The sequence below is a fragment of the Haematobia irritans genome, chromosome 4 (genome assembly GCF_050003625.1).
Source record: "Haematobia irritans isolate KBUSLIRL chromosome 4, ASM5000362v1, whole genome shotgun sequence".
In the NCBI taxonomy this organism is placed as follows: domain Eukaryota; kingdom Metazoa; phylum Arthropoda; class Insecta; order Diptera; family Muscidae; genus Haematobia; species Haematobia irritans.
The window spans coordinates 211,191,863-211,206,373 of record NC_134400.1 but is presented as its reverse complement, the minus strand read 5'-3'; the positions used below and the strand labels follow the sequence as shown (position 1 = coordinate 211,206,373).

Here is a 14,511-nt window from a genome sequence, read left to right as displayed (position 1 = left end):
TCCTTTGATATCTTTAAGGCCTCTGCTATCTCGATCAACTTCATTTTACGGTCATTCAAAATCATTTTGTGGATTTTTTTGATGTTTTCGTCGGTAACCACATCTTTCGGGCGTCCACTGCGTTCACCGTCTTCCGTGCTCATTTCACCACGCTTGAATTTTGCATACCAATCAATTATTGTTGATTTCCCCTGGGGCAGAGTCAGGAAACGCATTATCAAGCCAAGTTTTTGCTTCCACCGTATTTTTTCCCTTCAGAAAACAGAGTCCGGAAACTCATTCTCAAGCCAAGTTTTAGCTTCCACCGTATTTTTTCCCTTCAGAAAACAGTATTTTATCAAAACACGAAATTTCTTTTTTTTTTTCTCAATAACAAAAGTTGCTTTACAAAAGACGCTCTATCTCACAAACTAATTGACAGACGTCAAATTTTGACACGAATCATTTGAAGGTTGGTACTATATAAAAATAATATGCATTTAATACTAGCGACGCCATCTATGTGTCAGACCGGGGACTTATCAGCCAATATTTGGTATATTTTAAAAATGTCGCACAAAAAGTCACATGACGTCAGTAAGGTTGCAAAATACGACTAAAGTCGCACAACGGTAACTCAGGTCATAGCCATTAAACTTTTTTAAGTTATCAATTTTAACTTAATAATGGATAAATAAATAAGTCCAAAGTCGACTTTTTATAATCAAAAAAATCAAAAAAAATTATTTTCTAAATTTAGACAAAGTTGGAACGATGAGAAGTAGACTTTTTTAAATTTCAAAAAACTTTTCTGGCGTATAATGGCCTGGGATTCTAAAAAGAGATTTGAAGAATCTTTGCAAAATAAGAGTTACAGAAAAAGTCGACTTTTTAAATTTGCAAAATATTTTATAATATAGAAACATCTTCGATTCTTATACTGCATATAATAAGACTTTTGTATGGTATTTTCCCACTGAATGATAATTTAAATATCATTTATAGTTGCACAAAAACTTAAAAACTTATCACATAAGGTTTATGAATATAATCAAATTAAAATAAAAAAAAATTGCAATCTACGTATTATGTATCTCCAGACATTAATAGATAAATAAACTAAATACCCGTATGAAAGCTTACATCATATTGGTGATACGATAAACGATTTTCTTTTGGTGTCGAATTATATTTTGGCGATGGTGAATGTAGTAATTGTTCCTGTTTTTTTTTCATAAACAAATATGGGAAAAGAGTGGTGAATATAAGGAATTGCAAATTATTTATTTGTTTATATTATGAAAATTGATTTTTAATAGCTTAACTCATAGGGTGTGAAACAAAAACAATTATATATTTGTTTAATGAAAAAAAACTAAAGCAAAAAAGTAGAAATCAAATCGAAATCAAGAAAATAGCAAATCACAACACGTAATCCAAAATTAAATTTGGAAATGATAACATCTTTAAATAAAAAAAAATATCAAGCATATGAAATTAACGAACCTATATATATGGAAAGCCTCATAATTCATATGATATTGGAAACAAAATTCCAAACATAATTATGAGGAAAGCCAAATAAAACGAACAATACAATAAATAATCTAATATAATTTATTCTTTTCCGATAAACTTCCAAATAAAAAAAAAGAGTTACACTCATAAAAATAACAAAACAAACTAACACAAGCGGAAGAGTGAAATGAAACAATGACAAGAACTATTATATTTAACAACACAATGCTTCACAACTATTATATATTAATGCGGGTCGAGATCTTTGGAGATATTATAAGCAGCATATGTACGGAAACCAGAGAATGAAGCTGATCAATTTTTATTGGCAACGGTTGACGTACAATTTTTGATATCGGCGGCGATAACTTGACGGCTGAGCCGATGCACTTTTATCTATATGGCGCTGGTCAATAATTCATTCAAAAATCAAATCAAACCTGTCGGAACCTCAATGAGATTAATTGCACAAATAATCTGACAATCACATTCTCACTTTGTTCATTTTGGCTCCACATGTTTTTTTAGATAAGATGAAATATTGAGTTTTTTTTTTTTTTTTTTTTTTTTGTTGGCAGAAAATGGAAAAGTTGATCGGATTAAAAAAAATTATATTTTTATTAATTCACGGCGGTAGCGTCGACTAGTCAAATATAGCCAGCGAATTAAATCTCTGAAAATGACAATTAATATTTTTTTAGCCCTGGCGTTGGCGGCTTAATGGTGAGTGTGTAAACGTACCTATACCGATAGATGGTAGGCGAAATATTTTTCCGCAACGAACAAATACTATAACCCTTTCCGACCGTGTACGCACAATTTTGCGGGTAAGTTTAAGTCTCTATAATTTCTTTAATATATGACGTACTGCGATAAGAGCCGCAAAAAAATAATTGTGTATGCTCTCACTTTGTCTAAGAATGTGAAGAGCCGTTTTAAATATTTGTTTTTATACCCACCACCATAGAATGGTGACGGGGGTATAATAAGTTTGTCATTCCGTTTGTAACACATCGAAATATCGATTTCCGACTATATAAAGTATATATATTCTTGATCAGGGAGAAATTCTAAGACGATATAACGATGTCCGTCTGTCCGTCTGTCTGTCTGTTGTAATCACGCTACAGTCTTCAATAATGAAGCAATCGTGCTGAAATTTTGCACAAACTCGTCTTTTGTCTGCAGGCAGGTCAAGTTCGAAGATGGGCTATATCGGTCCAGGTTTTGATATAGTCCCCATATAAACCGACCTCCCGATTTGGGGTCTTGGGCTTATAGAAATCGTAGTTTTTATACAATTTTTTTTCTGAAATTTGAAATCTAGAGGTATTTTATGACCATAAAGAGGTGTGCCAAAAATGGTGAGTATCGGTCCATGTTTTGGTATAGCCCCCATATAGACCGATCTCCCGATTTTACTTCTGGGGCTTATAGAAACCGCAGTTTTTATTCAATTTGCCTGCCACTATACCTATCTTTACAGTTAGGTATAGTGGCAGTAGAATAGTCACTTAGACTATTCTATATTCACCTCAATGAAAAGGGACATCCTTTTTTTTTGCCGAATCCGAACGGCGTTCCACATTGCGGTGAAACCACTTAGATAAGCTTTGAAACACTCAGAAATGCCACCAGCATTACTGAGAGAGGATAATCCACCGCTGAAAATTTTTTTGATGTTTGGTCGAAACCGGGTTTAAGCCAACGACCCAGTGTATGGAAGACGGGCAAAATGTGATCTTTCCAGACAATACAAAATATAACTGTGACAAATCCGTCTTAACACAAATGAGACAGATCCTAAGTCACACATTGACAGACATGAGCATCACCTACTGAGTAGGCCTTGTCTTGAATGTCCATTAGACCTGTCCAGGAAATGTATGAGATTTTTCAAAACTCAAATTTTTTAATGAGCACTTACAGTTTTAGAATCTCTCAATGATTGTAATAAGAACTGTGAAAAAAGATTTTGAAAAACTTTTGCCAAAAAGTTGCTCATCGCGGTTGAAATTCAAAAAGTGAAATTTATTGAGCCGTTTGCTTGCCACATATAAAATATTTAAGTGAGATCTCTCATAAAGAAATTAATTTTTTAGCGACTAATGACACATCCAAAAATTCTTAAACTACATTGTTTTTATACCTTATTATAAAAATATGCAAATGTATATAAATTTTTTTCGAAAAAATATAATGAATTGAAAAACAAGTATATACGGCCGTAAGTTCGGCCAGGCCGAAGCTTATGTACCCTCCACCATGGATTGCGTAGAAACTTCTACTGTCATCCACAATCGAATTACTTGGGTTGCGGTAACACTTGCCGATGGCAAGCTATCTTAAAACTTCCTAACACCGTAATATATACCACATAGTCCATACCACGTATGGACTATGTGGTATATATTAAACTAAAACAAGTATTTACAGCAGTAAGTTCGGCCGGGCCGAATCTTAAATACCCACCACCATGAACCAAATATTAGGGTTTCCTTTGAAATTTCAGGAGGGCTTGAGAACTTGAGGACACTTCCCGAAGATAAATTGAAAGATTTCACCTATGAGGACTATATCAGATTCTGGATTTATAAGAACCATTTTTGTTTGAGTTTTAGAGGAATCATTAACATCTCTTGTAAGTGTGCAAGAAATTTATAAAATAACGTCTTGATTTGAAATCTTAAGTCAGTAGATTTTCACCCGAGAAGTAAAATATGGAAATTTTACATTGTGTTTCAAGCAATTTTCATGATCAGTGCGCCTTCTATACCCTCAAGAAGTGAAGTCGGTCTATATGGAGGCATTACCAAATGGACCGATAAAAACTTAATCCGATACACGTTTTTGTGAGCCTAAAATACCAGAATATTTACAATTTTAGGCAAATCGGATAAAAACTACGGTTTCTAGAAACCCAGGGAATTAAATCGGGAGATCGTTCTTATGGGGGCTATACTAAAATATGGACCGATACTCACCGTTTTCGGCACACCTCTTTATGGCCCGAAAATACCTCTAGATTTCCAATTTCAGGCAAATTGGATAACAACTTCGGATTCTAGAAGCCCAGGAAGTAAAATCGGGATGTCGGTCTATATGGGGCTATACCCAAACATGGATCGATACTCACCATTTGTGGCACACCTCTTTATGGTCCTAAAATACCTGTAAATTTCCAAATTCAGGCAAATTGTATATAAACTACGTATCGTTCCAAAACATGGAACGATACGAACCATTTTCGGCACACCTTTTGATGGTCCTCAAGTACCTCTAGATTTTAAATTTCAGGCAAATTGGATAAAAACTACGGTTTCTATAAGCCCAAGACCCCAAATCGGGAGGTCGGTTTATATGGGGACCATACCAAAACATGGACCGATGCTCACCATTTTTGGCACACCTCTTTACGGTTCTAAAGTACCTCTCGATTTCCAATTTCAGGTATGGGGGCTATACCAAAATATGGACCGATACTCACAATTTTTGGCACACATATTTGTGGTCCTACAATACCTCTAGATTCCCAATTTCAGGTAAATTGGATAAAAACTGCGGTTTCTATAAGCCCAAGAAGTAAAATCGGGAGATCGGTCTATATGGGGGCTATACGAAAACATGGACCGATACTCACCATTTTTGGCACACCTCTTTATGGTCATAAAATACCTCTAGATTTCAAATTTCAGGCAAATTGGATAAAAACTATGATTTCTATAAGCCCAAGACCCCAAATCGGGAGGTCGGTTTATATGGGGACTATATCAAAACCTGGACCGATATAGCCCATCTTCGAACTTGACCTGCCTACAGACAAAAGACGAGTTTGTGCAAAATTTCAGCACGATTGCTTCATTATTGAAGACTGTAGCGTGATTACAACAGACAGACAGACAGACATACAGACAGACAGACAGACAGACAGACGGACATCGTTATATCGTCTTAGAATTTCTCCCTGATCAAGAATATATATACTTTATATAGTCGGAAATCGATATTTCGATGTGTTACAAACGGAATGACAAACTTATTATACCCCCGTCACCATTCTATGGTGGTGGGTATAAAAAGCCGATTAAATACGTATATAATTAAGTTTAAAGTTTCTATAGAAATAAAATTTTGACAACATTTTCTATAAAAGTAAAATTTGGAAAAAAATTTCTATAGAAATAAAATTTTGACAAAATTTTCTTTAGAAATAAAATTTTGACAAAATTTTCTATAGAAATAAAATTTTGACAAAATTTTCTATAGTAATAAAATTTTGACATTTTCTATAGAAATACAATTTTGACAAAATTTTCTATAGAAATAAAATTTTGACAAAAGGCTCAGGCGATCAAATCTGGGGAACGGTTCATATGGGGGCTATATATATTATGGACCGATATGGACCAATTATTGCGTGTTTGTTAGAGACCACATTCTAACACCATGTTCCAAATTTCAACCGGATCGGATGAATTTTGCTCCTCTAAGAGGCTCCGGAGGACAAATCTGGAAATCGATTTATATGGGGGCTATATATAATTATGGACCGATATGGTCATTAGAGAACATATACCAACACCATGTACCAAATTTCAGCCGGATCGGATGAAATTTTCGTTTCTTAGAGGCTCCGCAAGCCAAATCGGGGGATCGGTTTATATGGGGGCTATATGCAATTATGGACCGATGTGGACCAATTTTTGCATTGTCATTAGAGAACATATACCAATATCATGTGCCAAATTTCAGCCGGATCGGATGAAATTTGGTTCTCTTAGAGGCTCCGCAAGCCAAATCGGAGGATCGGTTTATATGGGGGCTATGTGCAATTATGGACCGATGTGGACCAATTTTTGCCTGGTTGTTAGAGACCGTATACTAACACCATGTACAAAATTTCTGCCGGATTGGATGAAATTTGCTTCTCTTAGAGCAATCGCAAGCCAAATTTGGGGGTCCGTTTATATGGGGGCTGTACGTAAAAATGGCCCATTTGCAATACCATCCGACCTACATCAATAACAACTACTTGTGCCAAGTTTCAAGTCGATAGCTTGTTTCGTTCGGAAGTTAGCGTGATTTCAACAGACGGACGGACGGACGGACATGCCCAGATCGACTCAGAATTTCACCACGAACCAGAATATATACTTTTTGGGGTCTTGGAGCAATATTTCGATGTGTTACAAACGGAATGACAAAGTTAATATACCCCCATCGTATGGTGGAGGGTATAAAAAATTGCGGAAATTTTCTGCATTTTTTGATTTCTAGCGGCTACAGCAAGCAAACGGCTCAATAACAGCCTGTTTCTGTATGTCGATCGAGCTCTATCGATCGACTGGAATGCATAGAAACAGCTGATTTCTGGTTATAAATTCAGCTGTTTGTGTCGATTTCAGTCGATCGATTGAGCTCGTTCGACATACAGAAACAGGTTGTAAATTTCACTTTTTGAATTTTTTATTATTTGCTTGAGCATTTAGCTCAAAGATTGCGCTTTTAGATATTTCTTATATTTAATAATAAATTATTTAAAAATTTGTTTGTACGTATACCTTTAAAATTTTCGAAAATTGCCAAAATCCTAACTTCAACCGCGTTGAGCAACTTTTTGGCAAAAGCCTTTCTCTTTGTTCACAGTTCTTATTACAATCATTGAGAGATTCTAAAACTGTAAGTGCTCATTAAAAAATGTGAACTTTGGAAATCTGGACAGGTCTAATGTCCATAGTTCAATTTAATTGTCGTATTCAATATTTCGATAAGACTATAGTTCCAAGCTTTCTGAGATTTCGTATAACTCAATAGAAAGAATCCAAAAGTAAATCATTCCAATTTCTGGAAATTTTTACCTTTTGACAAAAAAAAACTTTTTCCGAGCCTGATTCAGTACAACCCAGCAAAAAAAATGGAAGTTCTTCCAAAGGCACAACTTTAAAAGCACTTCCAGAAGATGCACTCCCAATGATGTTCTTTATTTTAACTACCCAGGAAGTTCTTTTGATTCAATTTTTTATAACTTGGTATTTTCATACTTTTAATGGTTAATTTTAACTTTTTTTGTTTCAAATAGGTTAAAAACAGAGTAAGAATTCATAAAATGGTAGAAATCATTTAAATTTTGTCGAAAAAAATACTAATTCCAATCTGAAAAAATTGTGAATTTTTGAAAATATTTGCAGTCAAACGTTTCCGACAAGCGTTAAAATCCATTAAAATTATAAAAAAATATAAAAATTATTTATTTGGCAAAATATAACAGAATTTGTTTATTTAAATCCAAAACATTGAATTCGGATCACACCTAAAGAAGTGGTGCAAATTCAGTGCAACGGCTGTTGAAAAGGAGGACTTCCGTCCTATGACAAGCCCATGTTAAATTCATCGCTTCTGCGTCAATTTTGCACCACTTCCGGATCCAAAAAGAACATTTTCATTACATTTTTGGCGACGCTTTTTTTGCTGGGTTAATTTAAAGAATTCTATTCATCATCCCTTAATATAATTTGGCGACAAGCCACTTGCTGTCACGTTAGTTTGTTGAGTATTTTGGGCTTCCCATAAGAAATGCTCGTAAACAAGTGTTCGCCTATCTTCTATCGCCATGGTTATATTTACGCACAGAGCCGATAAACGTTTGTCTAGTCGGCGATGGTTTTCTGAATAGTCCGAATACAATAAATTGTACAACTACTAGTAAGATTTAGGTCGCTTGTAAACAATTTCTTATGACCAATTAATGTAAACGAATAGCAAAAATTGGTCGACATCATGATTCGGTGGCATCATTCTCTGGCATGGTAAGACAATTAGCTTTACAATTCAATATACGCAGTCTTACACAAGTTTAAATACGGTTTAAGAAGTTGTATTTTCTTCAATTAATAAAATATAATAAAATATGCATAATGTAAACGAATAGCAAAAATTCGTCAACATCATGATTCGGTGGCTTCATTCTCTGGCATGGTAAGACAATAAGCTTTACAAATCAATATACATATATAGTGCTGATCAGTTTTTCTTCTTCACTCATAACTCACGACCCGCCTCAATATAATTTGGCTATTCAAATATAAGATGTGAATTGTTATGACTTTCTTTGAACTAAAACGAAATACCTGAGAAGGCGTTGAGGCTTTCGATGATGAACCATTGGCATTGGCATTAGTTTCGCTTACACTTTCTTCTGTTGTGGCAGGACTCGTTTGTTGAGCAGGCTTTTCATGTTTTGTATTATTTTTTATTTTCATTAATTATTCAAGACATCCAAAAAAATATTTGTTTTTTATTGGCAGCGTGCACATGAGAAAGAATAAATTGAAGAGGTTAAATAAGGAACAAGATATACGATATGGTGTAAGAACAACAAATTTATGAATCCCTCCGTATACATTACGAATGTTCATATTCGTGTCATCATTTGTATAAAGGTCAAATAAGCAGAAGAAACAGTAAAAGCGAAACCTTTTCAACAATTTCGCTTCAATTTCACCAGATATAAGTGGCAAAAATTGGTTGTTATACAAGTATTACATTTCAATTGAGTTCAAGGCAAAATGAGCAATTTGAATGTATTCTATTTTGAAGACTTTATTTTGCGGTTTAAGGGCATGTCACCTAAAGATGTTTTTTTTTCGGTAAATTTATGGACAAAATGCATCTCAGAAAGGCATTCAAAATAAGATTACAAAATATTATAACAGGGATAAAGATATTCATATCTCAGCATATTACCCATATGTTACAGATTTATTACTCAATTGAATAATTAAAATAAATTCTAAGAGAAATTACGAAGGAAAACGACACATGCTTCGATTTGATGAACCAGTTGAAGATTACACATGTGAATGATATACATACTCGTATGTACACTGTTAGAAAAATATGTTTTTCATATGTTCCGATATAAACAAAATGTGTTTCGGGCACGATTTTAAACCACAATATATTTAAGTGCGAACATGTAATGTTCCTAAACTAACACTAAATGTTTGGGACATCTATGTTAATATGTTAGAATATATTATGTTTGGGGCATCAATGTTTCATAAAAATCATATGTGTGAATACAAACATATATAAATTTACAAATTTCGACTAAACATACATATGTTGTGATATTTTATTCAAAGCGACAGAGAGAGTATAGAGAGAAATAGAGATGGAAACCGGGAGAGTTGACGAAAGATATCAATATAACACAGCAAAAGAGTCAAAAGAGAACAATTTCTGTGAAACCGCTTGTATGTTGTTTCGGAAAACTGTTTTATGATAAGGCCAAAAATTTGATATGTTTAAGTCTAAATATTATTTAATTTGAATAAAGAGAATATACATTCTGAACCAAGAGAATAGACATTTGAAAAACAAACAGCTTATGTTTTCGCCTTGAGAGCAGCATTTTATGTATGTGTGGACATGTGTTTTGTTTATCATTTTGGCATTATGGGCACAATTTTTTTCTTTGTTCGTTAAAAGAAATCAGGGGTCTTCATAAAAATAACGAAAGGGCACTATACTCTTTTTAGAGTTGGGACATTAAAATGAAATAAGGAGGAAATAGTGAAAAATTACACAGTAAAATGTAAAAAAAACAAACTTTAGTTCCTCTTTATTAAAAAGTAGTCCACGAGGAGTTGACGGACACCATCAAATATAAAAGCGGGCATTAAGTTCGACAGCTAAAACAATTTAAAAAGTTTATTTTCTTTAAAATGAATTATTAAAGAAAAATAAAAGGAATTTTAGAGCGATGGTGTTAAATGCTAGTAAAAAACTGTTCACTCCTAAATAAATTTATGTTTATATTATAAAATTATGTATGTATGTTTATACTCGACTCCACGTTCTTCATTTATTAGTTTTTGAATTCCTTCCAAATTTTAAAGTTTTGTACAAAAACAGTTTTTTATTACAAGATTGTTATTTTTGCAATAAAAAATAATATTTTATCCAAAAATCAGTCAATTTCGTTTATATCAAGCACTGTTACTGACTATAAATCTTTAATAACACACATTTCGAAGTTTCATTTAAAAAAAATTAATATAGTGTAAATATAAATGTGTAAATTAAAAAAAAAAAAAAACAACAAAAAAATGTTCGGTCGGAGCAGGGATTGAACCCACGACCCTTTGCATGCAAGGCAGACATGCTAACCACTGCTCCACGTGGCAAACAAATGTATGTTTCTGTTAAATAATGTTATGTTTGCATGGGCTCGTGGGCGCTGTAAACTATGCTATATAAATGTAACTTAAAACGATAATTATCTACTGGTGACTATAACAGCTACGTAGCCCAGTGGATAGTGTGTTGGCTTACAAACTGTATGGTCCTCGGTTCGATTCTCCGTGCAGGCGAAAGGTAAAATTTAAAAAATTTATAAAAGTGAATAATTTCTTCAACATTATTTGTATTACAGAGAAAGGTTCCAATAACTAAAAAATTTCGTGGAAGTGAAAATTACGAGTATGTTAGGGAATGAGCACAATCGTGTTTGGGAAAAATTCTTCCAAGCATATAATATTTTTGGCTCAAAATGCTTCCAAACATATAATATGTTCACATAAAACAAACATATTAATGTTTCGGCAGTATGCAATAATATATGTGCTTCCTGCAAAATATGTTTGGAACATATGTTAAAGAAGCGATTTTTTTTGAGCGTGTATATATTGGTACAATTAAAAACAATCTTTTTGGTTAATTTCTTATTAATTATTTTTATATAGTAGATATTAGTTGAATATACACCAGATAACGATCACCAAACATTCGTTAATTATGTTATTATACAAAGAATTAAAATTCTTATTAGATATACAAGTAAAGAACTTCAAGGGATAAAAAAAAATCGGATACTTTCAACTTACTTTTTGACCTACCTCTTTTTGTGGACTGGAACTTCTTCGATATTGAGGCTGAGGTGGTTGTTGTGCTTGTGTTTGCCGTTGTTGTTGCTGTTGATACTGTTGTTGTTGCTGTTCATACAATTGTTGTTGTTGCTGCTGTTGTTGTTGCTGAAATGTAATGACAATAATTTGAATAAATTTAATTGTAGAAGTCTAAGTTTAAATGTGTATCTCAACTCCGCCGTGGAGTTGAGATCCTGCCTTAGATACAAAGGGTCCTTGGATCATTCCCAGTTTTTACGGTGGTTTATCCCCTCTCAGAAATGTTTTATATACACTCTTGAGAGCATATTCTTCGTACTGAACCACCTAATGAGGAAACATAGAAATGATCTAAAGGACAGCCTAATGATAAGGTTAGGTTAGGTTAGTTTATGTGGCAGCCCGATGTATCAGGCTCACTTAGACTATTCAGTCCATTGTGATACCACATTGGTGAACTTCTCTCTTATCACTGAGTGCTGCCCGATTCCATGTTAAGCTCAATGACAAGGGACCTCTTTTTTATAGCCGAGTCCGAACGGCGTTCCACATTCCAATGAAACCACTTCGAGAAGCTTTGAAACCCTCAGAAATGTCACCAGCTTTACTGAGGTGGGATAACCCACCGCTGAAATACTTTTTGGTGTTCGATCGTAGCAGGAATCGAACCCACGATCTTGTGTATGCAAGGCGGGCATGCTAACCATTGCACCACGGTGGCTCCCCGCCTAATGATATACGAACCAAGAAGAAAGGACATCACTTTAGGTGGTACATATGGATCAAGCCTAAGGCCGGACCTATAGAACACAACGTAGGACGAGATATTGTAGATAGACATGCCAGATCACAAATTCGTAGTGAGATATGCCGACAATATAACTGCGGTAATAAAATCTGGAAAACGCGGAAGAGGCTCAACACAAACTGCATCCAACGATGACTAGAACGAAAACCTGGCATGGTCTACAGTTACAAAAATGTGATTGTTGACAAGAACACATTCACAACCTTTCGAAATAGAGATGTAACAGGTTGGCTGATTAGTCCCCGGTCTAACAAAGAAAAACACATTTTTTCGTCAAAATTCGTTTTTATTATTCAACATAGTTGACTTCAAGAGCGATACAACGATTATAACGACCTTCCAATTTTTTGATACCATTGTGGTAGTACTCCTCCGGTTTTGCCTCAAAATAGGCCTCAGTTTCGGCGATCACCTCTTCATTGCAGCCAAAATTTTTCCCTGCGAGCATCCTTTTGAGGTCTGAGAACAAGAAAAAGTCGCCGAGGATCAGATTTGGAGAATGCGGTGGGTGGGGAAGTAATTCGAAGCCCAATTCTTGAATTTTTGCCATCGTTCTCAATGACTTGTGGCACGGTGCGTTGTCTTGGTGGAACAACACTTTTTTCTTCTTCATATGGGGCCGTTTTGCCGCGATTTCGACCTTCAAACGCTCCCGTAACGCCATATAATAGTCACTGTTGATGGTCTTTCCCTTCTCAAGATAATCGATAAAAATTATTCCATGCGCATCCCAAAAAAAACAGAGGCCATTACTTTGCCAGAGGACTTTTTGAGTCTTTCCAGCTTCGACGACGGTTCACCGGTTGCTGTCCACTCAGCCCACTATCGATTGGACTCAGGAGTGTAGTGATGGAGCCATGTTTCATCCATTGTCACATATCGACGGAAAAACTCGGGTGTATTACGAGTTAACAGCTGCAAACACCGCTCAGAATCATCAACACGTTGTTGTTTTTTGGTCAAATGTGAGCTCGCGCAGCACCCATTTTGCACAGAGCTTCCGCATATCCAAATATTGATGAATGATATGACCAACACGTTCCTTTGATATCTTTAAGGCCTCTGCTATCTCAATCAACTTCATTTTACGGTCATTCAAAATCAATTGTAGATTTTTGCGTTCTGCGTTCACCGTCCTCCGTGCTCATTTCACCACGCTTGAATTTTGCATACCCATCAATTATTGTTGATTTCCCTGGGGCAGAGTCCGGAAACTCATTATCAAGGCACGTTTTTGCTTCCACCGTATTTTTCCCCTTCAGAAAACAGTATTTTATCAAAACACGAACTTCCTTTTTCCATTTTTTCACAATAACAAAAGTTGCTTCACAAAAGACGCTCCATCTCACAAACTAATTGACTTACAGACGCCAAATTTTGACACGAATCATTTGAAGGTTGGTACTATATAAAAATAATATGCATTTAATACTAGCGACGTCATCTATGTATCATACTGGGGACTTATCAGCCAACCTGTTATCTAGATGATGTAGTTTTACCTATATAACTAACATACTTTAAGCAGATAGAGTACGCAACAACGAAAGCTTCCATGATACCAGCACGTTTGAGCCGCCAATGGCATATATTGGAGAATATGAATATCTGATATCTGGGAACCGACGTTACACCGAACGACCAGAGCTACTAAACTGCTCTCCGTGCAGAGAACAGCAGCCCTGAAGGTCACATCAGCGTAGCGTACATTATCGGGAGAAGCTTTATTGGTGATAGTCAAAATTTGGTCAAAGGAAAACGCGTGTAAATCGGTGAAATCGTTTATTTAAAAAATCAAATTAAATTTATTTTTCAAGTTCAATTAGTATAAAATTCAGGAAAAATATTCAGTTAGGCTTTCGCTTTTCCAAATCCGAATTGCCGGGCCTCACGCTTGACACCTGCCATCAGATTTTGTACAGCCACCTTGTCCACCTTCTTCGCCGCAGAAAGCCAGTTTGCCTTGAACTGCTGCTCGTCCTTAGCAGTTTTTGTGGTCTTCTTTAGGTTCCGCTTGACAATAGCCCAGTATTTCTCAATTGGGCGGAGCTCTAGCGTGTTGGGAGGGTTCTTGTCCTTGGGAACCACCTGCGCGTTGTTGGCGGCGTACCACTCCATGGCCTTTTTACCGTAATGGCAAGATGCCAAATCCGGCCAAAACAGTACGGAACAACCGTGTTTCTTCAGGAAAGGCAGCAGACGTTTATTCAAACACTCTTTCACGTAAATTTCTTGGTTGACCGTCCCGGAAGCTATGAAAATGCTGCTTTTCAAGCCACAGGTACAGATGGCTTGCCA

At 35.3% G+C, this 14,511-nt stretch overlaps 1 protein-coding gene across 21 annotated transcripts in view; it reads right to left on the bottom strand.

Annotated features, from left to right (window-relative positions):
- Window positions 1-14,511, bottom strand: part of LOC142235119 (uncharacterized) — an 82,941-nt gene that overhangs the window by 21,194 nt on the left and 47,236 nt on the right. For 13 of the 21 annotated variants that reach the window (XM_075306372.1, XM_075306357.1, XM_075306359.1 and 10 more), the window contains exons 6-8: window positions 11,385-11,531; window positions 8,625-8,723; window positions 1,123-1,200 (exon numbers count right to left, since the gene is read on the bottom strand). In XM_075306372.1, coding sequence (XP_075162487.1) covers window positions 1,123-1,200; window positions 8,625-8,723; window positions 11,385-11,531 — 324 coding nt within the window. The remainder of the gene's footprint in view (window positions 1-1,122; window positions 1,201-8,624; window positions 8,724-11,384; window positions 11,532-14,511) is intronic. The other 8 variants (XM_075306373.1, XM_075306376.1, XM_075306375.1 and 5 more) reach the window with 6 other exon arrangements.